At 41.5% G+C, this 27366-nt stretch overlaps 1 protein-coding gene across 6 annotated transcripts in view; it reads right to left on the reverse strand.

The window, feature by feature from the left end:
* Nucleotides 1-27366, reverse strand: part of CAMK2A (calcium/calmodulin dependent protein kinase II alpha) — a 155965-nt gene that overhangs the window by 21232 nt on the left and 107367 nt on the right. For 4 of the 6 annotated variants that reach the window (XM_069969139.1, XM_069969140.1, XM_069969138.1 and 1 more), the window contains 7 exons: nt 21793-21895; nt 17603-17686; nt 16405-16499; nt 12517-12639; nt 12317-12400; nt 9985-10027; nt 7112-7152 (listed from right to left, as the gene is read on the reverse strand). In XM_069969139.1, the coding sequence (XP_069825240.1) occupies nt 7112-7152; nt 9985-10027; nt 12317-12400; nt 12517-12639; nt 16405-16499; nt 17603-17686; nt 21793-21895 (573 nt within the window). The remainder of the gene's footprint in view (nt 1-7111; nt 7153-9984; nt 10028-12316; nt 12401-12516; nt 12640-16404; nt 16500-17602; nt 17687-21792; nt 21896-27366) is intronic. The other 2 variants (XM_069969141.1, XM_069969142.1) reach the window with 2 other exon arrangements.

Below are 27366 nucleotides of genomic sequence, written 5' to 3' on the forward strand. Positions count from 1 at the left end.
TATATGGTTTTCTATTCTTTGATTCAATGGTTTTCTATAAAAATCAGTTTGTCTGGGCAAAAGCCTATGAGTCCTGCTTGCCCCGCCCACTCAGAGTGATTGACAAGCTCATTCATGCATAACTGCCAATCACTGTGTGTGGGCAGGCGGAGCAGGACTCACAGGCTTTCTCTCTGAAAGCTTTTAAACAGATTTATACACAAAATGACTTTATCAAACTATAGAAAACTATACATCCTCAAACTCAGCATCTCTACCTCTATCACATGCCGCCTCAAATAGAAGACCAGATGTATTTGCTTTAAGTAGCTATTTCCTATCATTAGAATAAAGCCAGTTGGCCTCTGATAATATTAAAAGGCAGCTTGGGGAATTTCTTTTGATTACAGATGGTGTTAGTTTTTACAGATGGTGTTAGTTTTTATTCTAGATTTGCAGACTGCATGCTACCATAAACTGTAGTCTGTATTAGATACTCAGATTTGATTAGTAGTAGAGATGAGCGAACCGGGTTCGAGTCCATCCGAACCCCAACGTTCGGCATTTGATTAGCGGGGGCTGCTGAAGTTGGATAAAGCTCTAAGGTTGTCTGGAAAACACGGATACAGCCAATGACTATATCCATGTTTTCCACATAGCCTTAGGACTTTATCCAACTTCAGCAGCCACCGCTAATCAAATGCCAAAAGTTCGGGTTCGGATGGACTCAAGCATGCTCCAGGTTCGCTCATCTCTAATTAGTAGTCTTAATGCCTGATGGGGATTTGCTCTTTAAAGGGTCCTCGTCATTTGAAAAAAATACTGACAGGTCCCTATGACTCAGCACTAAGAAGATGGGCTCCAGTGTATGTCTATGAAGCCTTTCTCCTGCAGCGAGACAGAAAAGGCCACAGAGTGAAGTGCACAGTCGAGTGCTTCCCCAGGATCATTCCAATGATTGGAAGGGGTCTGAACACCCAGAAACTCACCTATAAAAAATGTTGTCCTTGTTACATGACAAAAGTTTTTTAAAATGACAAGGACACTTTAAAGGGAAACCCAACTTGCTGATAGATCCTATAGGAGGCCTTACACCGAGGTACATAGTGCCCTTAATATGGCAGTCTGGTGCGCCATATTTTATAAACATGCAAATGACACTTATACAACCTAGGCCTCGTTCATATTTTTTATTAAACACTGGCCAACTGCATTCACTACTATAGAATCCCGTCCGGAGTGTATACATACTATATACACTTCGTCCGGCATTCAATGCGGCCGCACAGAAAACTTACATGTCAATTTTGTGCGGCCGCTATTCACTGAATAGCGGCTGCACAAAATAGACTGTGCAGACAATTTAAAGTTCAGCTGCGGCCGTACTTTACATTGTCTGCTATGGTTAATTGGAACGCAGGCACACCCCAATGTGCCCATTTTCCAATTCAAAAGAAGTGATGTTAACAGCAGCCAGCCAGAGTAAACTTCACAGACAGCAGCCATTCTGTGATTCTATTATACATGTTTACCATGAATCCCTAGGGCAGCATCCAACTTCTCCAGATACTGGGAGTCAAATGATTAGAGTCCGCTCAACACTATTGATGGATAGAGTACCACCTCTGGTACACGGATTGGCCACATTTGCATATTGATCAAACACTTTCATAAAAACACCACAGCACCATCTTTAAGACCCGCCTCTGTGTAAGGTCCCCCGTAAGGATCAGCAGGTTAGGATACTATAGCAGTAGTTAACTCCCATCGGTCACAGCTGGATTGGTACAGGTGTAACACATAGACAGATATACTGGAAACCTGGTGTGTCACCATTTATAAAACTTCGAAGCAATAAAACAATAACATCGTAAGCTAAATAATTAAAAAAATTTTAAAACCTTAAAAGGGAAAAACATAAAAAAAAAAAAAGATAAAATAGCATAACAGTATCTTTCAGCGGACTGTATATTGCTGCATTCAGATTCTGTGTGAGTGGCGGATGTGCAACAGATGGTGTACAGTGCTGAACTGTAGCGCTAAACACAAAACCCTCATTAAGGCCCATCTTACAATATAACTGCAGTGAAAGGCGTATAATGACAACCACAATGAAATCACCGCCATCTGTAATTATCACATCAGTGTCTTTTAGAAAGATATTTGTCGACACCTATTACAACACTTCACAATGTACTGAAGCATAAAAAAGGCAACAAATACCTAAACAATAATGCCCGTCCTTTACCTTTGAATGCGGTATATGGTGTGTACTGTATATACAGTTTGTGTGTGTGTTTGATGATAGATGTATTTGTATACAGTATGTGTCACAGTGTATACATGCGTCTGTGAATGTTTCACTGTGTATATATGTTTGTGCAACAGTGTGTATACATATATGATGTATATATGAGAATTTATGTGTGTTAGGCCATGTTCACATGGCGTAAAACACCAGCCATTATGTGACCCGGCCGGTGTTTGTGAAGATCATCTTAGCCGATACTGCAGTACCAGTCGGATGATCTTCTGTTGTGCTGAATTGGGATGCGGGCGCACCCGTGTGCGCCCACATACCAATTTACCATAGCCAACAATGGAGCGTGTGGCCGGAGCCGCACGCTCCATTGTGTGACTTGTCAGGCTTGTGCGGCCGCTATTTAATAAATGACTTTTTTTTGTGCGGCCGCTAGGGATCCCGGACAGATTAAATACTATGGGGGATATTTATCAAACTGGTGTAAAGTGAAACTGTCTCTTTACACCTTGTTTGATAAATCTCCCCCATGTGTATACACTTCGGCCAGGATTCCCTCAGCCTGCAGTGTACGTAAGTTTTGAATTAATCATGGACGTTGTTGCGAATCGGCAACAACGGCCGTGATTGATTCAAAACTTAAGTTGTGTGAACATGGCCTAACAATGTGTACCTGTGTAGTTTTCTTTATGTATCCATATAGAATCCAAGTGTGTGACTCTCTTTTTAAAAACATGTTATAACATTCTAAAAAAAAAGTGTATGTTTAAAGGGAGTCTCCAGTAAAGCTGAACGCAACTCGAGTCCAATTGTTCAGCATTTGAATACCGGTGGCTGGAGAAGTTGGATGCTGCCCTAGGGAGTCCATTTCTAGTCTCCTGTAAAAACTTTACGACCTGTTTTCAAGGCCATGAATATCAGGACCAATGCCGATCAACTGTTTGTCAGAACCACAGTGCCCACGTACATTGAGAAACAGAGCTGGAAGCAGACAGCTCCATACGTAGTATAGTGGCCATCTTGGGTTACTGCAGCTTAACTACCATTCACTTTAGTTGGAGCTGAGCTGCACCCTACACAATGTAAGAAGCCTTCTGCTTCCAACTCCGATTCTTTGTATATGCCTAAGTGGAAGTTCTAATAAACAACTGATCAGGGGGTTGTCTGGTGTTGAAACTTCACCAATATTGATGACCTATCCGAAATCCTATTCTCAAAATTCTCTCAACTTTACTGGCAAACCCTGTTAACCTGGAACCAAGGAAGATGGTGTTGGCTAAATAATCATTAGTCAATAAATATTTTGAGCATGGGACAAAGTGTTCTCAACTTTATTCAGGGTAGAGGGAAAACAAGGCTGCAAATAACTCCAAAAATAAACTGTTCGGGGATTTAAGGTGGTCTTAGGTGGTCCTAAGGCTATTCATGGTACATAGTAAAAAAAAAAAAGTATTTTCACAGTGTAACATCCTTCTTTTAAGAAGAAATCTGTGCACAGACCTGGCACCTAACAAGTGAGCAACACAAACAGAGTAAGTGGGAAAAAAAACATAGATAGCTAGATTGAAGCATAAGCCATAAATAAATGAAATGTCTTGTTAATTTGTCACAGTCCTATGAGGTCACTGCTGGTTATGGAGGGAGAATAATCATCTATTAGTTCATTACTGCAGAGAGGTAAAAATAACATAACTGCATAGAGATGAGATCAGCCCCCAGATCTAATAAAGACCGGATTACATCTAATCCCACACACTAATGTGACAATTTGATATTCTGTATTTTAATCTTTCTTCCACCAGCCAAAAACAATGTACTCAGTAGGATCACAACCCTAAAATCGTCCATGTAGATGAGAGTGTATATATATATATATATATATATATATATATATATATATATATATATATATGTGTGTGTGTTCTCAGTGAAGAGGGGAGGAGTATATAAACCATTTCCAGATATCTCTGGCAGGAGAGGATCTTCCTTAAAGCTCAATTCTTTTGGGCTGGCTATACGTACTCTTTAAAGGGAAATTTTTGTTGAAACATATTTTTAACTATATATATATACTAGTATATACTTTATCTATATACTATATACTATGGGATAATCCTTAAAGGGAAACTATCAGCAGGTCAGAAGCATCTAACCTGCTGTTATGTCCCTATAGCACACAGGGCATTTAGGATGATGATACGTTTCTCACCTTGAGACCTTGTGTGCAATTGGATCCCGGCCGGAGCGTACACACATCGTGCGGCGCGGATCTGTGCGGCGCTGGAAAAAACTGACAGGTGAATTCCGGCCGCAGAAAGACCTGTCAGTTCACACAGTGAAGCGAGCGGCTCCAGCCTCACTGTGGGCTATGGGAAGCTCTGATGCGGGCGCACACTGATGCGCCCGCATCAGAGCTCCGCGGCCGGAAAGATTACTTAAGTACCGGCCGTGATGATCCGGCCAGAGACCGGCCGTTCCGTGACCTGGCTGGGGTTAAGGAACGGCCGGTCTCATACGTAGTGTGCACTTAGCCTGAAACTTGGCAAGGTTTTGTGTACTTTGTAGTTTAAGGCTATGTTCACACACTGTAAGAGACCGGTTGTTCCGTGACCCATCCGGATCACGGAACGGCCGGCCTCTGAAAACATCATCCCGTCCGGTACTGCAGTACAGGCCGGATGATCTTTAGCGCCGCTTAGTTCCATGCGCGCCCATATCAGAACTCCCCACTGCACACTGTGGAGCGAGCGGCCGGAGCTGCATAGTGTGCACTGACAGGGTTTTTTGCGGCCGCTATTCAATGGCCCGGCCAGAGTGTATACTATGTGTTTTTAACAACGGCCGTTATTCCTGCGAAACTTGCGTTGTGTGAACATAGCCTTATCCATATGCTAATAAGGCGATTTGGTGCACTGGGGATGGGACGACTACCCTCACTCCACTGATCTGCCCCAGCTGGCCCACCTCTTCTAATGAATGCTCACCCGCTGCTCTGCAGTCATAAGTGATGAAGTGATGTCCCTGCAGAGCACCATCCCAATATTCATTAAGTGGGGCGGTGTGGCCGAGGCAGATCAGTGCACGGTAGTCCTGACCCAGTGCACTAAAACAGCCTCATTAGCATATGGATTTAACTACAACGTACACAAAAACGTCGCCAGAGATCAAGGTAAGAAACTTATTTTCATCTTCAGTGCCTCTTGTGTTATAGGGACATATCAACAGGTTAGATGCTTCTAGTTTCCCTTTAAATCTTGCAGTTTTTATTCTAGCCACTAAGCCTAGCCTTAGACTGACACTTCCTGTTCCTGGCCTGCAGTCTCCTCCTTATTATCACAGACAGGATTACAGTGAAAGGTGATACCAGTAGATAGACAAGCTACAGATCACTCTATTTACAAAAGGTGCAGGGGCGTAGCTAGGATTCACGGGGCCCCATAGCAAAAAATTTTAAAGGGGCCCCCCTCCCCTACGCACAACACAAAGCACTGCACATATCTATCTATCTATCTATCAATTTGCTTTACTGCTCCAGCACTGATAACCCCAGACCTCTGCATGGAGCTCTGCACATTTTCCTTTCCAACTTGATTGCCATCCGGAGAACAGAGGTCAGGAGTTATCAGTGCAGTGAAGCAGAAATCTCTGTCTTCTGCTTGTTAACCCTTTTGTGTGTTGCAGCATGTAAGTAAACATTGGTCACTTACACACTGTGGTACATAAGGGTTAAGCAGAAGGACACACTCTCTTACCTTCTCCCCCGCGCCCCCCTCCTGCACGGGCCCCATAGAAACTGCCTACCCTGCCTCTATGGTAACTACGCCACTGAATAGGTGGTATATTAATCTCTGTAAAACATAAAATTCACCATTATAAACTGTTTAACTATAGTTTGACCTCACTGGGTTTAAAAAAAAAGACAGTTCACCTAGGTACAGTTTGCCTCAATGTAAAGGTACAACTAAAACTCATCATATGCAAACGTTTTTAGAGCCCAGTTTAGACCATTTTCTGCCAACCTGTTTGTACCTTTTCCTGACATGAACTAGTGTGACAGATGCTAAATGAATGCATTTTGGAAAGTCATCAGAGTCGTTTAGCAACACATCTGCATCCCAGTACACGGCACAGATCAAGGCAGAGACTGATCATTGCTTTGTACTTGTAGAATAAACTTTAACGCCAAACAAAGTTCAGAAAGTGGTTACGTCTCAAATCTATGCCCAGGGGTTATCCTTATAACTAGCTGATCGGTGATGGTTCAACCTTTGGGACCTACACCTGAGATCACGAGAATGGAGGTCAATGGTCGCCCAAGTCAATAGAGTGGCAGCATGAAAGTTTGGCCACTGCTCCACCCCAGTCTCTGTGATGGTTCCAAACATTGCTGGGCACTATTTGGAAGTCCTATAGGCAGTGAATGGAGAGGTGGATGAGCATTCAGCATGCACTGCCACTCCATTCACTCTGATCTATTGTAATGAACTGGGTTCCCTAACGATCAGCTAGTCATCGCCTATCCAGTGAATAATGTCTTAGCCTGGACATAGTACCTTCACAACAAGCCAACTTTTTATGTCTGGTTGCCGGTAGACTCATTGGTATCTGTACACAATTGGTCTTGGCATCTTCTTTATTTCATGGTCTAATAAAAGAACATTAATAGATTTATAGGCGTTCCGGGTCATGTAAACACTCCTAGGCCAGTCTCTGATAATAAGGTGACAAACTTAATGACATCAAAACTCCAACATTATAAAAGAAACACAATATCATTTATCATTTTCCATTAAGCTTTAATACACTTCGAGGCTGTAATAAAACTAAGGTTAGAAAACTGGCAATTTGGCCTAATCGATGGTAATCCCTTACCTTAACTCCATCGTTCTTCTTGTTACTGCCACTCTTGCCTCCTAGGAAGAAAAAGTAGGCGGTAAGAAGGCCCAGCCCGGGTGCCACGAGGATGCAGAAGATCAGGAGAAGCATGATGAGCTGTGCTTTGTCTTCAGGTAGAGAGATTCTGATGACTACTGACATCTAGTAGAGGTGCACCATGTAGAACGATGCCTCGGAGATCTACTTTCCGTGACCATCTGAGAGCTACTTGGTGAAATCTACCTAGCCACCTTAGACGTGGTCCCGACTTCTTCCACCAAGACAACCTCACTAAACTCTAGACAAATTCTTCTCTGATAATCACAATAATTTACGACCTTCTTCTTCTACCCAACCAAGTCGTCTTTAATGGCTCCAAAGAGTCCCGACACATTATAAATCAGGCTTCTTCCCCGTGGAGAGTGTAAGACACAGCTCTGCTCTTCTGGAGATGACACGCATCTCTATGAGTAGTTGGCTTTCTATATTCCCAGTCTGTGTCCCAGAATGCCCAGCCTTCCCTCTCCTCTAATAATAGCCCTATAATGCCATGGTCAAGTATCCCATGAAGACAGCTGCACAAGTGCACGATAAGCAGTTGTCTTTCTATATCTTTCACTCCCCCATAAAATCCTTGAAGTGTGTCCCAGCAAGTTTCATGGACCACTTCCAAAAGGGATTCCTCTCGGAGGAGAGGACAGAAAACAGCAGAGGAATTTCGGAAGCAGGAAGTATTGTGTTAACTTCTACCACCTCCCGTACTTAACAGGGGACTGATCCTACAATAGATTGTCACATATAAGAGGAGAATGACTAATCCTGCCTTGTTATGAGTACTGAGAACTTGAAATCTTGTACTCTGTAAGAAGAATATCCATCACCTAAAACAAGATGAGGCTCGGGAAAGTTCTGCTCATACAGATAATTTCCTAAATTAAAAGGCTTTTCCAATTACAACATTTATTTTCAACTTTCTAATCCATAAGCCTACTGTATATTAGTTATTTGAAGTTATTTTGCTACCTTTCGGCAATCTTTCATGCTATCCTTCTGCTTATGGTGCAATTTCTCTGCACCATTAATACCCTAACTTCCCGTCTTTTACTCATCCAGGAAAACTTTTATTTTCCTATTGCACACTCTAGCTGGGAATTCAGCCAACTATTTCTCCATCCTACTGTGCGTGTAGTGAAGGGGTAATGAGCAAAAAAGTGTGCTGAATTCCCGGCTAGAGTGTCCAGCAAGAACAGGAAGTCTGTTACACTAGACAAAAAGACGGGCTAAGGAAGAGAACAGAGTAGACAGTCTGTATCAGAAGCAGAAGGAAAGCATGAAAGATCACAGAAAGGTAATAAAATGACTTCATTAACTTTATGCCCTTTAAATCAACACCAACGATAAAGACTGATGCGCCATAAGAGGCATTTACTATGCAGGTACCTAGCGCAGCCCCACCGTACATTGACGGTAGTGTCATTGCCAGATTCCTGTTAGATTAGAGCAGATTCTTTTAGGGAACACTGTGTGCAATATTCCTAAAAGCCTACTAATCCGGAGAGAATGTTAAAGAGAAACTGTGAGGGTGAAATACTACATTTTATAGTAAAATATTTAACTCTGTGACTCCAGAACCATGAGTAAAGTCTGGAGATTCCAGCCTCCAATAGGAAAATGGCTAAGCTATTATAAGGTTTTGCTTTACTGCAGTTGAACACTGTATTCAAGACTGTTGAAGTAAATCTAGTGACATAGGAAATCAGAATTTGCATAGTAAAGATAAAGTTTGGAGGAGTGACTCTTTAGAATTTTGGAAGGAGATGGGGGTCCCGTATAGGATACGGAATAGGACAAAGCACACCTTTAAAGGAAATCCACCGGATTGAAGATGTTCAGTCTACCAGCAGTATGTTATAGGGCAGGAGGAGACGAACAGATTGATATACATATATGTGGGAAAAGATTCTGTATAAATAGTCATTTTGGTCTTAAGAGTCCAGTAGGCGGGCTTACTCATTAACTGACTTATTTAAATGCAGAATACCGTGTTTCCCCCAAAATAAGACAGTGCCTTATATTAATTTTTGCTCAAAAACAGGCACTATAGGGGAGATTTATCAAACATGGTGTAAAATGTAAGTGGCTCAGTTGCCCCTAGCAACCAATCAGATTCCACTTCTCATTCCTCACAGATTCTTTGGAAAATTAAAGGTGAAATCTGATTTGCTAGGGGCAAATGAGACAGTTTCACTTTACACCATATTTGATAAATCTCTCCCTATGTCTTATTTTGGGAGTATGTCTTATTTCTTTCCCCCTGGTTGAGGGGGAAAGAAATAAGACATCCCCTGGACCTCCCCAGAATACTCACAAGAGGGCACAGCAGTGGGACGTGCCGGTGGGACGGGCAGTGTTGTGCATTGGGATGTGTGACGGCGTGCGCCAGGACGTGGGGGCCATGGACCAGTATGCCTGCGGCACCAGCTATGAAGATCCACGAGGGGATTAGGTAAGTCCTGGGTGGCGGTGGGTGACCTTACTTTCGGGGGGTGGGTGCCCTACTTTAGAGTAGGGGGTGCCTTATTTTCAGGGGGATGCCTTACTTAAGGCTAGTTGTAGGGTAGTTAGGGTGTCTTTTTTGGGGGAAACACAGTAGAACCACCTACTGAGCTCTTAAGGTCATAATGTAAAAATATTTATATGACAAAATATTGGCTCTGCTGTATGTATTTCATCCATGTCCTATAACATAATGCTCATAGGCTTACTGTAAGTGAATTTTTATACTCATGAGTTTCCTTTAAATGACTGTTAAGGCAAAGAAAAACCAAACGAGGTTCATACATTTCCATATGAAGCGGGTTATCACTTACCAGAGAAGTTCCGAGTTGCCAGCATTGTGGTCAGAATGGCACCCTATAGTAGAGACAAATGTTATTTAGGATTAATATAGTACAAAGCACTTGAAGAGGCCCTCATAGAACAACCTTGTACAGACCAGGAGAACTATGTGACTGCTGGACCATTATCTATGGTGTATAAAGTTGATGACAGACATGAAACATATGGATATCATAGTGTCATCATCCTGGCAATGCCTGAGAGACTAGGCAGAAGATTATACTGAATACCGTGCCTTATGTCTGGGCTATTTTTATTTTGATGGTGTATATGAACCTTTCCCATTTCCCCTCTTTGCACCAGTGCTCCTTAGCGGTGTAACATGTAGATGGTGACTTAGATGTGTGAGTCGTGTGGTTTACAGTAAGTAAATCTATCTATCTATCTATCTATCTATCTATCTATCTATCTATCTATCTATCTCCTATCTATCTATCTATCTCCTATCTATCTATCTCCTATCTATTATCTATCTCCTATCTATCTATCTATCTATCTATCTATCTCCTATCTATCTATCTCCTATCTATCTATCTATTATCTATCTATCTATCTATCTATCTATCTATCTATCTATCTATCTATCTCTCATCCCTTCTTTGACTGTTTTGAAGGACTGTCTGTTCTAGAATAAACCACAGGAGGTGAGACAGACTGTCTGAGCCACCTTACATACTGTCAGAATAATAATTTATAGGCTCCTATGATAAGTGATACTGTTACTGACATTGCTGGAGCTGTTCCAGTGTAAATACAGTCCACCTACAATAGTCTGTGCTGCTTTTCCAAATCTACAGATGTGCAGTGTTGTGATTCCGTGGTCACTGTTCATATTTAGAACTCACCATATAAAGAAGAGATCAAAGGGAATAGATGGACGGGATTAGTGTAAATGTCACAGGACATACAGTGCAGCATTGATATTGTTTTCTGTTACTGAGCATCTCTTCTGCTTACTGCTGTATCCATTGGGCCCCATTAGAAGTCAATGGAGTTTGTTGAGTGCTCTTGGCATCCAAAGTGTGAGAAATCTGCCAAAGTGTGTGGCACCCTTTATAAATGGAAATCATAATACAGATATAAACAAAGGCTTAAAGGGGTATTCCACTCAAACATAACTTTTGATATGTTGCTGCCCATGGTGAAACTTACAATTTCTTCCATACTTGCTATTATGTATTTAGTCTCCATCCCTCAGTTCTGAGCTGCTGCTTTCTGCTGAAGACACAAAAATCTGTGTATGAGCTTTTCTCTCTGTGTACCCCTCCTCCCCCCTCTTTTGTAAGACGGCTGATGTAAACAAGTCCCTGGCTGGCTGTATCTACACAACATTGTAGCTTCTTTGTAATTCTTGGAGGGTTAATCTGAGGTCAAGTTGCTGATGAACTCATGGTGATTAATCCTCCCAGCATTACAAAAAAGCTACAAAGTTGCAAATATAGTCTGCTAGGGACTTGTTTACATCAGCTGTCTCAGAAGGTAGGAGGGAGACAGTGAGAAAAGCTCACACGCAGATTTTTGTGCATTTAACAGAAAGCAGCAGCTCAGAACTGGGGAAAGGAGACTGAATAGATAATAACAAGTATAGAATTAATTGTTAGTCTCACCATTGGCAGCAACATATCAAAAGTTATGTTTGAGTGGAATACCCCTTTAAGTTCTTAGCAAGTCGTCATTGTTATCATTGACCTCATCTACATGGGACTTTGTTACTGGCAAATTTTAGCATTACTTCCAACCAATCTCCTTATTGGTTCTTCATAGAACACACTCAATGCAATGCACTGAGATACATGGTGATTCTAAAGATGTGGTGATTCCAAGATATAGAAGCCTTTTAATCCGCTGACTTGTGGAAGTGCAGTGCGTCAGACCTTCATTGATCTAATATTGATGTTCTATCCCAAGGACAGGCCTTCCATTTTGATGTTTGTATGGCAAATCAGCCTAGGTAGTGAAGCAGCTTCTCTCCTGTATATTCAAGCCTATAACTAAGGACAGTTTTTTAGGGATTGTAAGGTTAAGGTTTCTCTTTGAGGAATACACCTAAAGGTATGTTGAGTCTTATAGGCCATTAATGCTCCAACAAGAATTCTGGGAATAAGGATCGTAGGGGATAAGTCACTTCTCTTTTTTGGGAAGTTCTCTTGCTTGGTTTATTAAATCTATTAAATCCTCAGTCATGTTTTAAGGCTTCTTAAAGGAGCATAATAAATGACACCATAGAGCTGATTTGTATATCCTTCCCATTAATATCTTTTCCATTGGTTTCGTCATTATACAAGAACTCAGGGTAACACTTACCTTCAGCTTCCTTCTGGCATTGAACTTCTTCAAGCAATCCACCGTCTCCTGTCTGTGCATACAGGAAGCCACTGTAGAGCGATGCTAAAATAATAATAATAATAATAGTAATAATAATAATAATAATAATAATAATAATAATAATGGACTAAATCCGTTTCTAAGCCAGCAACATGGAGGAAAGACATGTAGACACTTACTGAGATCCATGGGTGCTTCAGAGCTTCGGCCGCAGTGATCCTTTTAGAAGGGTTTATAGTCAGCATCTTATTAATAAGATCTTTAGCTTCTGGAGTTACAGTGTCCCACTCAGGGGAAGGAAACTGCAAAAGCAACATACATCTTATATAACCATAACCATAACTATTTTAATAAATCATGAGAAAAGACCAAGGATAATCCGTAAAGGGGTTGTTCACCAATTTTTATTTGTTTATTTATGTATTTTTATAAATCAACTAGTGTCAAACAGTGCCAGAGATTTGTAATTTCCTTCTATTAAAAAATCTCAAGTCTTCCAGTACTTATCAACTGCTGTATGTTCTGCAGGAAGTGGCGTATTCTCTCCAGTCTGACACAGTGCTCTCTGCTGTCACCTCTGTCTGTGACAGGAACTGTACAGAGTAGTAGCAAATCCCCATAGGAAACCTCTTCTGCTGTTCAGAATGGAAAAAATACACCACTTACCACATACATGCAACTGATAAGTACTGGAAGACTTGAGATTTTTTAATAGAAGTAAATTACAAATCTCTGGCACTTTCTGGTACCAGTTGATTTAAAAGAATTTTTATTTTGGGTGAATAACCCCTTTAAGACATTTTTCCATGAATTATGAGTTTGGATACAACTAGGCCCACACCCTCTAAATCCTTGAAAAGTGTGGTGGTAGGACATGAGCACCTCTGCTTGATCTATTGGTCTGATGAAGATAGCTAAACACTGCACTGGTCCTAGCATCACTTGCAGTGGCAATAAGACCCAATGATCAGTATCCTTTGTCGTTAATTTTCTTCAACCATGGAAGTGTTGGGTAATGGGGATTACTTAGGGCCATAACAAGTAGTCACGTGGCCTAACAGCAAAACATGGAATGGGCCACAAACCATCATGTCCACAATGAGTCTCCAGTTCACTATTAGTGCTCCATTCGCCTCTTCCATCGGCCCCAGTAATCACTAACTTTACCTATGCTTTGAATTGAGATGGACCCACATTTGCTGAACCTCATCTCAAAATGAGCGATGAGATGAGCGAATCTCGAAAGCTGATCTAAGTGCCCTCCTCCAAATTAACAGACTCTGTTTGCAGCCAATCTAGGCAAGAGATCCTGAATAGTGTAGCAAAAGGACGCTGGTTGACCTCAGGGAGATCAACCAAAACACCATCACGTGTCTCGACGTTAGTGTATTCTAGAACATTGCCCCCTGGGAAATAAATATGCAACAGCGCACTGCAGAGACACCATCACGTGTTTCAACGTCGGTGAACTAGCCAGACCTTCCTCCGGGAAGGAACAACCAAGCCAAGGAATGTCTCCAATCAAGGAAACATTCCTTGGCTTGGTTGTTCCTTCCCGGAGGAAGGTCTGGCTAGTTCGCTAAAGTCTAGACACGTGATGGTGTCTCTGCGGTGTTCTTTTGCATATTTGATTTCCCAGGGGACAATGTTCTAGAATACACTGACATCGAGACATGTGATGGTGTCTCTGCGGTGTTTTGGTTGATCTCCCTGAGGTCAACCAGCGTCCTTTTGCATGCACTTACTAGGCATTGCTCCCACTAGCCAGAATCCTACTCCACACTGATGAGGGGCATTTGACTCCTGGCGGCTGCAGAAGTTAGATGCCGCCCTAGGGAGTCCTGGAAACCGTGGTTACAGGGCTGTTTTCATGACAGCCCTAGGATGCCATCCATCTTCTTCAGCTATCAGGAATGAAATGCCGACCGTTCGACTTCGAAGAACATTGCCTGAACACATCGGCAAGTTCGCTGAACACTAATCCTGAACAAAGGATCCAGAATCAATTTTAATTCCACGTCTTTCTAAGTTACTTAAAAGTCATAACAATTTTCAAGGTCATAAGAACACTTGAAACCCCTGAACAGACCTTGCTCGGCCCCCAGCTGAGACGTAAACACAATTGAAATGACAATTGAGCCATACCAGATCTTCAGCACTACTAATCTGTATTTGTAAACACTTTATACCAAAAACTCAGCTCTTAAGTAACACGTTGTTAATGAGGTGCCGAAAATGCTGAGCTGAATACATCAGCACAAGACGCTGTTAACGCTATAGCAGATTTATAGCACGTTCTATTTTTTGATGTGGATCTGTTAGTCTACGCTGGATGCTAGTTAGAAGCAACTCATCCGAATGAGTCCTGAATTAAAGGGACAGTTTCCTCAAACAAATCTTCTCTCTTTGTGCATTCTATCTTTGGGCTGCACTGGGTCTCCCATAGGGGGCGCTGAAATTTTGCTCTAGTTCATAGGCTGTATCCCTCCATGTCTTTCATATGCTCTAACAGGGTGAAAACTAAGGAGTTTGGCAAATAGAGTTTGATTACATAGATTTGTATGTAACATTCGTAACATATACTGTATGTTTACTACAGGCACATACATTTCCACTAACTGCAAGGGTATGTATTGTATGTATCAGAGAATGCTGTAGCATCTTGGCCTTGATATGTACTACCTTTCTGTGGTCTTTCAAGCTTTCCTTTTGCTTTAGAAGCAAACTGTCTGCTCTACTGTTTCCACTGCCTCACTTCCTGTCTAGTGCACATCCTGTAACAGACTTCTTGTTCCTGCTGTACACTCTAGCTGGTAATTCAGCCAGCTCTATCCCCTCATACTATATAGAAGGCTCCTGTTGGTGCAGTGGGCAGGGATATAGTCAGTATAGTATTAAAGGAGAAGTCCGGCGAAATTTTTATTAAGTAATTAAGTAATTTATTAAACTCCAAAAGTTATATAAATCATCAGTATACACTTATTACAAAAAATGCACATAAAGTGCTTTTTTCCGTGCACTTACTACTGCATCAATGCTTCACTTCCTGGATAAAATGGTGATGTCACGACCCAACTCCCAGAGCTGTGCGGACTGTGGCTGCTGGAGAGGATAATGGCAGAGGTATGCTCAGTGTCTCCCATTGCTACGTGTCCCTCAGTGTCCCCCTGCCATCTTCCTCTCCAGCAGCCACAGCCCGCACAGCACTGGGAGTCGGGTCGTGACATCACCATTTTAGCCAGGAAGTGAAGCCTTGATGCAGTAGTAAGTGCAGGGAAAAAAGTACTTTATGTGTATTTCCTGTAATAAGTGTATATTGGTAATTTGTATAACTTTTGGGGGACAATACAATACTTTAATAAAAATTTTCACCGGACTTTTCTTTTAACTAAAATCCCAGCTAGAGTGTCTAGCAGGAACCGGAAGTCAGTGACATGATATACACTAGACAGGAAGTGGACCAATAAAGACACCAGATGAGACACTTTGCACCCAGAAGCAAAAGGAAAGCATGAAAGAGCACAATAAGTCAATAAAATAAGTTTATTGACAAATATATGTTCATTTATTACACAGCTAACAATAGGCTTTATCACTGGACAATCCCGTTAGGTGGAAATCATTGTCTTTCTTTATAAATTCTTTATTCCTACATAGGTTTCATCCAGGGGCGTAACTAAAAATGGCGGGCCCCATGGAAATCTTTTGATTGGGCCTCCCTTCCCCCTTGACCAACTCAGGGGGCCCAGTGCACTGCAGAAGTGGGACACCAAGCCTCCGGAATTGGCAGGCCCCATAGCAGCTGCTATGTTGGTAGTTACACCACTGGTTTCATCTCCCTCACCACAGACGCATAAAAAACAAGAGAATGTGAAAACATCTTGAGATTTCTATTATCTAGAAGAAAGTAGAAGAAACAAGCTTAGAACAGATGGAACGAAACAGTAGGGGGGAAAGGGGTGCAACGTTTTTCTCTCTAATGTTCTCTGTGTAGGCCCATGTTCATCCATCTGGACCTATGCAAGTTACGTATCTGCCATGCTGAGAAGATCTGCAGATTCACTTACGTCGTAAGCACCAGCCTTGATCTGCTGGTACAGCCTGTGCTGATCTTCATCCCAGAATGGTGGGTAACCAACAAGCAATATATAAAGAATTACACCTGTTGAAAACCAAAAACAACAAAAAAAGGAAGAAAAAAAAAAAACAGGGATCAGGAGATAAAAGGGTCAGAGGGTCCATAGCTGTATCCAGCAACATCCTTCTATGTGGAGGGGGACACCAGAGAGCACCTGGTACTTGAGGACTGTGACTCCCATGACTATGAATAAGCATTGGATCATACGGTTATGAGATGACTATATGTATGGAGCTGTTCTTTGGTCACTGAATATTGGTATTATTTGAGCACTGTATATTCTTGGCACGTGGCACAATGCTATTTAGGCACTCTGTAATTATTTTTTGGCAGTAGATTGTGGTGTCTTCATTGTACGGCACTGTTATTTAGACAACTGTATAAAAGTTATTTGACCAACACATGGTTCTGTTATTTGGGCGCTATATGATGATTATAATTATACTGTATATTAGAATTATACTGTATGATATGGCTATTTACTGTATACCCTATATGGGGGTGGGAGACAACAGAAAGTAATGCATAGGGTATCACTGAACATAAGACTTGTTCTGCTCTAGACAAATCCCATAGAAGGTAGATTGTAATATGATAAAGAACAAGGTGTAGTTGGGAGCTTGCAAAAAATAAAGTATTAATAAGGAAAAAAGAGTGAATTATAAGTAGGTATATCCTTAAAAAACAGATTTAGACCTTCCAGAGGACTTAAAAGTATTGTCCAGGAATAAAAATATGTTTATATATGGCTGGGGCCATCTAAAAAATAAGTGATACTTACTTACCCTAATCCCTCTAGTTACCACTCTTATTCTAGGTCTCTGTTATGTGTCTCCACAGGAATTTCCCTGCTCCGCCAATAACTGTCTGCAGTGATGCCCCACCTTAGTCAGTGATTGGCTCAATGGCCAGCTCTTGTGGGGACAATGTGTCCCTGAAACCAGGAAGAAGAAATGAGTGGCATAGACTAGGAGCTCTCAGAATAGCATCTGCAAGGGAGTGGGGTGGGTAAGTATTACTGCTTTTTTTATTAGTAGTTTTACACCACCTTAGGCCATGTTTTTTTAAAAAAATTATTAATATATATGTATATATGTAATATGTAATGAAATATTTATGTGCATTACCACAAGCCCATAGATCCACGGCCTTTCCATAAGGGTCTTTCCGTAACACTTCTGGGGAGAGGTAGCCTGGTGTTCCAGCAAATCCTGAGATAAAAAGACAGAAGTAAGTAAATACATTAAAACACCAGCTAAATATTCGATATTTAAGGATAATGCAAAAATGTAATCTGACCCAATCATGCCCACCATGAACATGTATGTGACCAGTGCCAGGACAACCCATCGGATCTAATGCATAGTACTGTAATTTCAATCATTTGTAATTGTGCCATTTGGCCACTCAAGTAGACACTCAAGATGTCAGGATCAGAGCGGTCTGTTTCCATGGTCTAAGGTTTAAACACATGCCAATGGGAACTGCCAGTGCTCAGCCTGAATTTTCCGGCATGTTGAAAGCAATCACTTTCCACTTTTAACAGATAATTACTTGGAAAAATAGTGAATTGTACATCTGCTGTCACCAGCCGCCTTTTGCATTTCTCAGAGGTGTGAGCTCTAAGCTTCAGCAATCTTAGAAAATAAATGGGAAAAATACCACTTGTAGTTACCACGATATCTTCTTTTGCCATGATACTGATATACTGTGTAGTGAACCACAATCAGAGAGGGAAGAAAAAGAAATCTTCTTCTGCCATGTTTACTGGGCAGCATCCATATTATCTCCCCTGCTACTCTTCTGAGTTTAGATTATGTCAACAACAGATCTGGAATAAGGACCATAGCTTAAAGGGGTATTCCGCTAAAGATAGATAGATAGATAGATAGATAGATAGATAGATAGATAGATAGATAGATAGATAGATAGATTTTATGTTTCCCCGGAACCCCTTTTATTTCAGAAAAGGAAGGGAAATTACATATCTGAATACCCCAGCAAGTTTTGGGTGCAGGGTGTATCTTTTTGACTATGTCCAGAACATGGTGGCCATCTTGAAAGCCGCTTTTTTTGTATCTAGGATCGCTGAAAAGTGTGAATCTGCAAGTTTAAAAGGAAAAATGAGATGGCTAACTTAGCCTCTCACCTCTGGCGGTTGCGCTATGAGCCAAGCTCAGGGATGTAGTAGCCGTCTGCTGCCCGCCCTGGAACGCCAGAGAATCAGTAAATGAAGCTAGGAATGAAGGAGATCACAGCAGGAGGTCTCGGCATGCAGGGATTCCAAGATGCCCAGGCAATGAATGGCTTGTACCGCGGTCCGCTCAAGAAGATGATGGGAGGCGTAGTGGTATCAAATTAGAAGGTTTTATTTGTGGATAACGCGTTTCAAAGGTCACCCTCTTCATCAGATCCATCGCCTGGGCATCTTGGAATACCCGCATCTCGGGACCTCCTGCTGCGATCGCCTATATATTGGATCTAGGGCAGGTTTTTCCGATGGGAAGGTGGTCATGTAGTCGCAAAGTAGTATATAGGAGAATTGCTGCAATCTTGTGGTTCAAAAGTTATCAACACAGAAAGACACAAGAACAATCCCTGTGATACACAGCTATTTCACGTGTTCACTGGGTTTTCCAGTTCAAACCACACCAAGAGAATTGATTTCTTAGATAATCGTGGTCTTCTTTGATATGCTTCATGACCACCTTCCTATTGGGAAAAACATGCCCTTGATCCAATATGGCAAAGGTTCGCAGACATTTTTGCATCTTGAGCCAATATGGGGACTATGTTCCGGACATAACCTAAAAGTTAGACCCCCACACCAATTGTTTATTGGGGTATTCAGATATTCATTTTTCCTTTTTGTTTCTGAAATAAAATGGTGTTCTGGGACTATTGACTGAAAAGTAAGGGGCGACACAGCCCCTCTGCTACCACCAATGGCTGTGTTGGAAACTGTAGGGCTGCCCAAGCCCTGGTCATGACATATTTACATAAATACTTGTCTGCTTCCTTACGCTTTTTTAAAGGGACACTGTTGTGATACCATATTGCGTGCTCTCCACAGATATGTACGGACAGACGCAGCTCACACCAGGGAATCAGGTTATTGAGGTAAATATCCCATGTTCGTTGAGTTCTGTGCACAAGCCCTATTCTAAATGATAGGGCTCATGCACGGAACTTGACAGACTTGCAGCAAAAGCCACTGTCGTCATACCATATTGCTTGCTCTCCACAGATGTGCATGGACAGACGCAGCTCACACCAGGAAATCAGGTTATTGAGGCAAATATCCCATGTTCTTTGAGTTCTGGGCACAAGCCCTATTCTAAATGATAGGGCTCATGCACGGAACTTGACAGAACTTGCAGCCTCTGTAACCCGGCATGAGCTGCATCTCTTCACGTTGAGAGAGCATGCGGCATGGTATCAGGGCAGTGACCCTTTCATAGGTTATATCCAGTATTAGAGAAGGTGGGAGAGGGCTACGTTAAAAACACTCTCTGAGCAAGTATAAATAGGGATCAGCTTTGTTTTTCTAATTCAGAAACACTTCTTTAAGCATTGAGAATGAGAGAGAAACTGTCAGCGGTAGAAAACATGCCGAATCACCTGACAGGTTGAATTATTTTGCCCAATTCAGTATGAAAACTCCAATTATTTTTAAAAATTCAGAAGTGTGTAAATATGCAATTATATTCCTCATTGTAAATTCCCTTCTCCTTCCCTGTTAGCGTCTTTTGTCTGATGTGATTACCGATCAGAGAACTGAGGAGGTTCAGCTGGATTACTCAGGCTGGCCACCGTCACATCAGTTTCATCGAAATAATCATTTCAATTTGTCCCATAAATGACACAACTAATTGTAATGATGCAAATGGGTTTACAAACGTTCCAGTGATGGCGGAAAATCCATGACCAGTATGTTCAATGTCCTCAGTAAACGGTTTGTCCTGACCTGTCAGGTTGCTAAATTTCATACGTGTTAAAAGTGATTTACAGAAATGTATTTATTTTTTCTTAAATCCTAATAATAATTTAAATTAATTGTATAAAATAGTTTTAGTAATATAGACACAGAAATTATAATCATTCTAGTCCTGGGGTAAAAAACAAACAAAAAAAGTGTACTTATCTGCCCTGATCCCTTGCCCTCCTGCCCCACATGAGCTGGTTCTGCTACACAGCATTGTCTGGTCTTGGTTAGTAAGTGCCTGTACAGCCAATCAGTGACCACAATGGTGACCTGTCCATGTGTCAACACTGAAACCAGAAAGTGTTGTACAGCAGGACCAGGAACCTTCAGCCTGGAAGGGGTTAGGGCAACTGAGTACAGTTTCTAATCTGTATATTTTCCCCCAGAAAAAGAAGTCCTCCAAACAAACCCATTAATTGATTTAATTCTGGCTATATTCAACCACCACTAGGGGGAGCTTAGGAGCCTACTGCATACTGTTTATACATTAATGAGGTTTTCTCAAGTCATAAAATGTTGGCACATCGTTTAGAGGTGTCCCAAACTCTGGAACACCTTCTAATCTCACGAACTAAAGACACCTAGCACTGATACCGCTTTGGTTTTAAACAGTAATAAAACACTATACAATAAGCGACTAAGTGCCCTATGGTGGTGACTGCAGGCACACTTTTATCATATAACTTAATATCTTTACATGGTTGGATACTCAATACTAAAAAAAGTAAGGGCAGAATAAATCAGTCTTGGGCCTAAAAATTATTAAAAGAGGTGATAATTCACTTTACATTTCCAGTTGACAGATCCATTGTTACGAGGAAGATTTTACAACTCAAGATTCAGATGTGATCACTATGTCAAGTAAAATCATTAGGCTGATGGTTTGTCTGTTCTTTTTAGAATCCAAGGGCCCTATTCCACCGGACGATTATTGTTTGCATAATCGTTAACGATTAAGATTTTAAACGACCGCTATTGCGAAAGACCTGAAAACGTTCACTCATTTCCATGCAACGATAATCGTTACTTATGATCCTAATTGCGATAGTTTTTTCTTCGCTATTTATTCGCTATTGCGTTTGTATCTATTGCGAATGACCGAACGATGTCTTATTCAATGCGAACGATTTGCGAACGTTTTGCGAACGAGCAACGATAAAAATAGGTCCAGGTCTTATAAAGCGATCAACGATTTCTCGTTTGGCCGTTAATCGTTAACTGCATTTCAACCGAACGATTATCGTTTAGATTCGAACAATTTAACGATAATCTGAACGATAATCGTCTGGTGGAATAGGGCCCTAACTCTGATAGTTCTTTTAAAGTACTTACCAAACCATGCCTGCTGTTCACCCTCCACCTCAATAGCCAGCCCGAAATCCGCCAATTTGACAGCTGCACCTTTTAGCTTAGAAGCCAGTAACAGGTTTTCTGGCTATGGAAGTGAAAAGAGATAGAGTTGTACTAGATTGTCTATAACATATAAAACAGCACCTGGACTATAGTCCTATGTGATGATATGTTTGACCCAAAGCAATCTGTGGGTGTAAGAACACTGTTCAGGGCTCTTTTAAATCAATCTATCTATCTATCTCCTATCTATCTCCTATCTATCTATCTATCTATCTATCTATCTATCTATCTATCTATCTATCTATCTCCTATCTATCTATCTATCTCCTATCTATCTATCTATCTATCTATCTATCTCCTATCTATCTATCTCCTATCTATCTATCTATCTATCTATCTATCTATCTATCTCCTATCTATCTATCTATCTATCTATCTATCTATCTATCTATCTCCTATCTATCTATTATCTATCTATCTATCTATCTATCTATCTATCTATCTATCTCCTATCTATCTATCTATCTATCTATCTATCTATCTATCTATCTCCTATCTATCTATCTCCTATCTATCTCCTATCTATCTATCTCCTATCTATCTATCTATCTATCTATCTATCTATCTATCTATCTCCTATCTATCTATCTATCTATCTATCTATCTCCTATCTATCTATCTCCTATCTATCTATCTCCTATCTATCTATCTATCTATCTATCTATCTTCTATCTATCTATCTATCTATCTATCTATCTATCTCCTATCTATCTATCTATCTATCTCCTATCTATCTATCTATCTATCTATCTATCTATCTATCTATCAGTCTATCTCCTATCTATCTATCTATCTATCTATCTATCTATCTGCTATCTATCTCCTATCTATCTATCTATCTATCTATCTGCTATCTATCTATCTATCTATCTATCTATCTATCTATCTATCTATCTATCTATCTCTTATCTGTCTATCTATCTATCTATCCTTATCTATCTATCTGCTATCTATCTATCATCTATCTATCTATCTATCTATCTATCTATCTATCTATCTACAATATGAGAATCACTGTGGCACTCAAAAGTAGTGAAAAAAATGGTGATTTATTCGCCCAAAACCGCAACGTTTCAAACTCGCAATGAGTCCTTTTTCAAGCTATCTATCTGTCTCCTATCTATCTATCTATCTATCTATCTATCTATCTATCTATCTATCTATCTATCTATTATCTATTATCTATCTATCTCCTATCTATCTATCATCTACAGTATCTATCTAGCTATCTGTTTATTATCTATCTCTATCTATCTATCTATCTATCTATCTATCTATCTATCTATCTATCTATCTATCTATCTATCTATCTATCCATCAGTGAGCAGGGACCTGGAGACTGAAGCAGTAGTGCACACAGGGAGCCCGGACAGGTAAGCATTAGATGTTTATTATTTTTACCAGCAGAGAATCCATTAAATATGTCTTTCAGATCGGCTGCAAAAATGCAGATCCATAGAGTATAATGTTACTGAGTATCGCAGTGGGTTTGCAAGAAACTATCAGCGTGGAACTTGCCATGTATGAAGACACCCTTAAACTTTTTCTATTTGTTCTTTATCAATAAAATAAGGTTACAATGTACTCCATCTTTGTCCCTTCACCTCAGTAGCCATGCTGACATCTTGCAGGTCCAGGGCTGAACCTTTTAGCTTTGAAGCCAGTATGAAGAGCACAGAGACCATCACACTGCTAGAGACGCTGCCAGATGCTTCAATAAGCTTAAGAAGCCAAGGGTCACTGTGAGACCGCATTACAATATAAATTAGAGAGGCCAAGATGGAGAGCGCCAGAGACCGATGACTACACAATGCCACATAACCGACTTCTCAAATAGAAAATTAGCTTTACCTAAGGGAATTCTGATTTTATCGCTTGCAGAAATGTCACTGACTTAAAGGACACTATACAAAAAAAAACCAAGATTTCCATTCTTCGACAAAATAATTTTTTTTTTTATTAGTGTTCCTGAAGTCTCTGAGTGGAAAAGAAGTATTAGAAGAGACTGACAAGCCCTAAGGCAGCGCACATAGCAGAGCTGCTTCATTGCATCAGGGTCCTGAGCTTCAGTCCGACCATGCTGCCTCATGCATGTAGATTATATTGTACTGAAAGTGCTGCGGGTTCATCTCGTCCTGATAATTGGACCAGAGGATTACTACATATATATATTTATTGAATTTAGCTCTCTCTCTCTCTCTCTCTCTCTCTGTATATACATATAACTATATATATATATATATATATATATATATATATATATATATATATATATATATATATATTTGGAGAGTGCTAAATTCATACGGATGTCTAGCAAATATTCCTAAACCTGTAGGTAGCCATTTTTAAAGGGAAACTATCAGCAAGCTAGACGAATCTATGCTGAGGGGGACAGTATGTGTCTTATCTTTCTCCTCTGCACTGATCTCACTCTATTAGTTGGGTAAACTCCATTCTGGAGCACCCTTAGGAGCACTGTTGCATCATTCGGCCCTCCCACTCCATTGATTATCATTAGAAGGGGCCGGGTTGATGATGTGGCAGTGCTCCTTATGTGGCAATGTGGCAGTGCTCCTTACCCTGACTAACAGTGCGGGGCCGGTGCAGAGGAGGAAGGTAACACACATACCTTCCTCCTCAGCGTCCTGAGGGCTATAGGGGGCTATGAGCAGGTTAGATTTGTGTAATCTGCTGATAGTTCCCCTTTAAAGGGAACCTGTCATTACTTTAGCCTTGACTCTGAACCACAAGTCATTGGGGTGATACTTGGTGACTTCTCCCAACCAGCCTTGATTGATAGATCTTTCACTATACTCAGACTGGAGAATTAATCATGGCTGAGGTGGTCAGGCAGAAGCCTCCAGAGTCCACCCCAATGACTGGTGGTTCAGGCAGCATGATGTGATGGGTTCCCCTTAGCTTGTCTGCTTTAGAACATTTAAATGGACCATCGGATATAATAAATGGGATGATGAGAAACAGACGATCCAGTCCTGGGAAACAGTTTCCCAGGCCTGGATCCAGCTTTTCCCGGCACCCGAAGTGGCATAGACTTTAAAGGCTGATAAGCTAAATGCGGAGCTAACGAAGCAATTGGCTTTGTTTTTACTGTAAATTTGCTCTTCTCGAGCATATCATCTCATCTCCAGTCTTCCAGTACTTCTCATCTGCTGTATGTCCGGCAGGAAGTGGTGCATTCTTTCCAGTCTAACACAGTGCTCTCTGCTACCACCTCTGTCCAGAGCAGGAGAGGTTTCCTATGTGGATTTTCTACTGCTTTGCACAGTCCCTCCTGACACGGACAAAGGTGGCAGCAGAGAGCACTGTGTCAGACTAGAAAGAATACATCACTTCCTGCAGGACATACAGCAGCTGATAACTACTGGAAGACTTGAGATTTTTTAATTAGAAGTAATTTACAAATCTGTATAACTTTCTGACACCAGTTGATTTAAAAATGTTTTTTTAGTTTATTGTTTAAAAGTATACAATAGTATTTTAAGGTAGCTTCTCACGTACTGGATTCACAGTGGATTTCATGCTGCAATGGAGTTACATACCCGCAGTGTATTTTCATTCCGCTGCGAGTATATAACCCGGCCTCTTTAACCCCCCGTCGGCCGCACCATATATTACCTGCTCGGCGCTGTGGCTGCATGTGAGGCTCCTGGCTCTGATGCACTGATTGGCTGAACGGCACCGCCGGGAGCCCTTACGTCCTGCCGCGGAGCTGAGCAGTTAATGTATGCTGCGAGCGATGGGGTGGGGGTCTGTGGGTATTAAAGGGGCCGGGTTACATACTCGCAGTGGAATGAAAATTCTGCTGCGGGTATGTGACCCCATTGAACTTCACAGTACAAGCATTCACAGCGGATTTCTCTGCAAACTCGCAGCGTGAAATCCGCTGCGAATCAGGTTTGTGTGAAGCACATTTCCTGGAAGAAAGCAGTGATGTTTTTATATTTCTGCATTTCCCCTTTAAGGCTTTAGTCCATGTATGTCTCCACCTTTTATACAATGATACTCACACATGGCAATGCATTCCATCAATAAGATCTCGGTTACAGTTTTATTAAACTATAATAACAGGTGGTAGCATAGCTCTGCCATTTTTATGTTCCATGTGGTTTACGGCCCTGTATTGGCCATTCTGCCGGGCACTGCAATGGATAATGCCAGGGTCAGCACTCCGAGACAATGAGCTGAATAGATCCGCAGGGAAGAAGTACGACAATTAATACTGAATGCCTTCAATGCTGAGCCGGGCAGCCTTTCCTTTTGTAACTGGAAAGGTGTTATTTTCTTGTTCTACTTGAAACTCAGCACTTCAGACTTGTGTTAATAAAAGTATAACTACATTGTACATGTCCCACAATACGTTCCAATAATGGAACATAAGATCACATAAGGCTGTATTCTTGTCCTGTAGTTCTGTGCTTTCCTTTATGACCTTTACTTAGGACATTGCATTGTGTAGTATAGACAATGATGGTCGGTCAAGAACAGGGTTGGTCGCCCCAGTGCTTGTTGTTTTACTTATATTGTTACTAAAAAAATCTAGGTTGAACTCCATGTATTGATCTATGTGTGTTCAAGGACTGCTGCTGTAGATAGCTGAGGTTACTTAGAGTATATATACCATATAGTTAGCTGAAACAGCAGCTGTAATGCCCTGGCGGCGTGGGGGGGAGGTTGTTGGGGGCTGGTGTAAGGGTCACTTTTGAGTATCCTTCATCCCCTATCCCAGGGGCCCTCAACTGGCGGACCGCCCGTGATGAGCGCTCATAGTTACCTGCAGCAGCACTGACAGAGAGAGAGCCATTGGCTCCCTCCCTGTCAGTCACTCTTGTGGTCGCAGAGGTCACAAAAGGCCGTACTCTGCCTCTGGTGTGGGCGCTCGAGTGACGTCACTGGAGCGCAAACGCCAGGCCAAGAGGAGAGCAGCCTCTTGTGACCTCTGCAGTGCAGCCACAAGAAAAGAAGAAGGAGACGCCTGGACCCAGGTCAGTATAAGTGTTTGATTTTTTTTATGTCATATGCTATATTGGAAGGGGAGCACAGGGGGGCTAAATACTACTGGGGAGCACAAAGCGGGGGTCTATATACTACTGGAGGAGTGCACAGGGGGCTATATGGGAGGGGGAGCACACAGGGGGCTATATACTACTGGGGAGCATAAAGCGGGGGTCTATATACTACTTGGGGAGCATACAGGGAGGCTATATACTACTGTGGGCAGCACACAGGGGCACTATATACTACTGGGGGAGCGCACAGGGGGGGCTATATACTACTAAAGGAGCGTACAGGGCTGGCTCTATACTACTGGGGGAATGCACAGGGGGTTTATATACTACTGGGGGAGCACACAAGGGGGCTATATACTACTGGGGAAGCGCACAGGGGGGCTATATACTACTGGGGGAGTATGTTTGCGAAAAGTTAATAAAACAACACGTTTACTACTGATGTTCAGCTCGGACCTTCACC

The sequence above is a fragment of the Dendropsophus ebraccatus genome, chromosome 1 (genome assembly GCF_027789765.1).
Source record: "Dendropsophus ebraccatus isolate aDenEbr1 chromosome 1, aDenEbr1.pat, whole genome shotgun sequence".
Classification (NCBI taxonomy): Eukaryota; Metazoa; Chordata; class Amphibia; order Anura; family Hylidae; genus Dendropsophus; species Dendropsophus ebraccatus.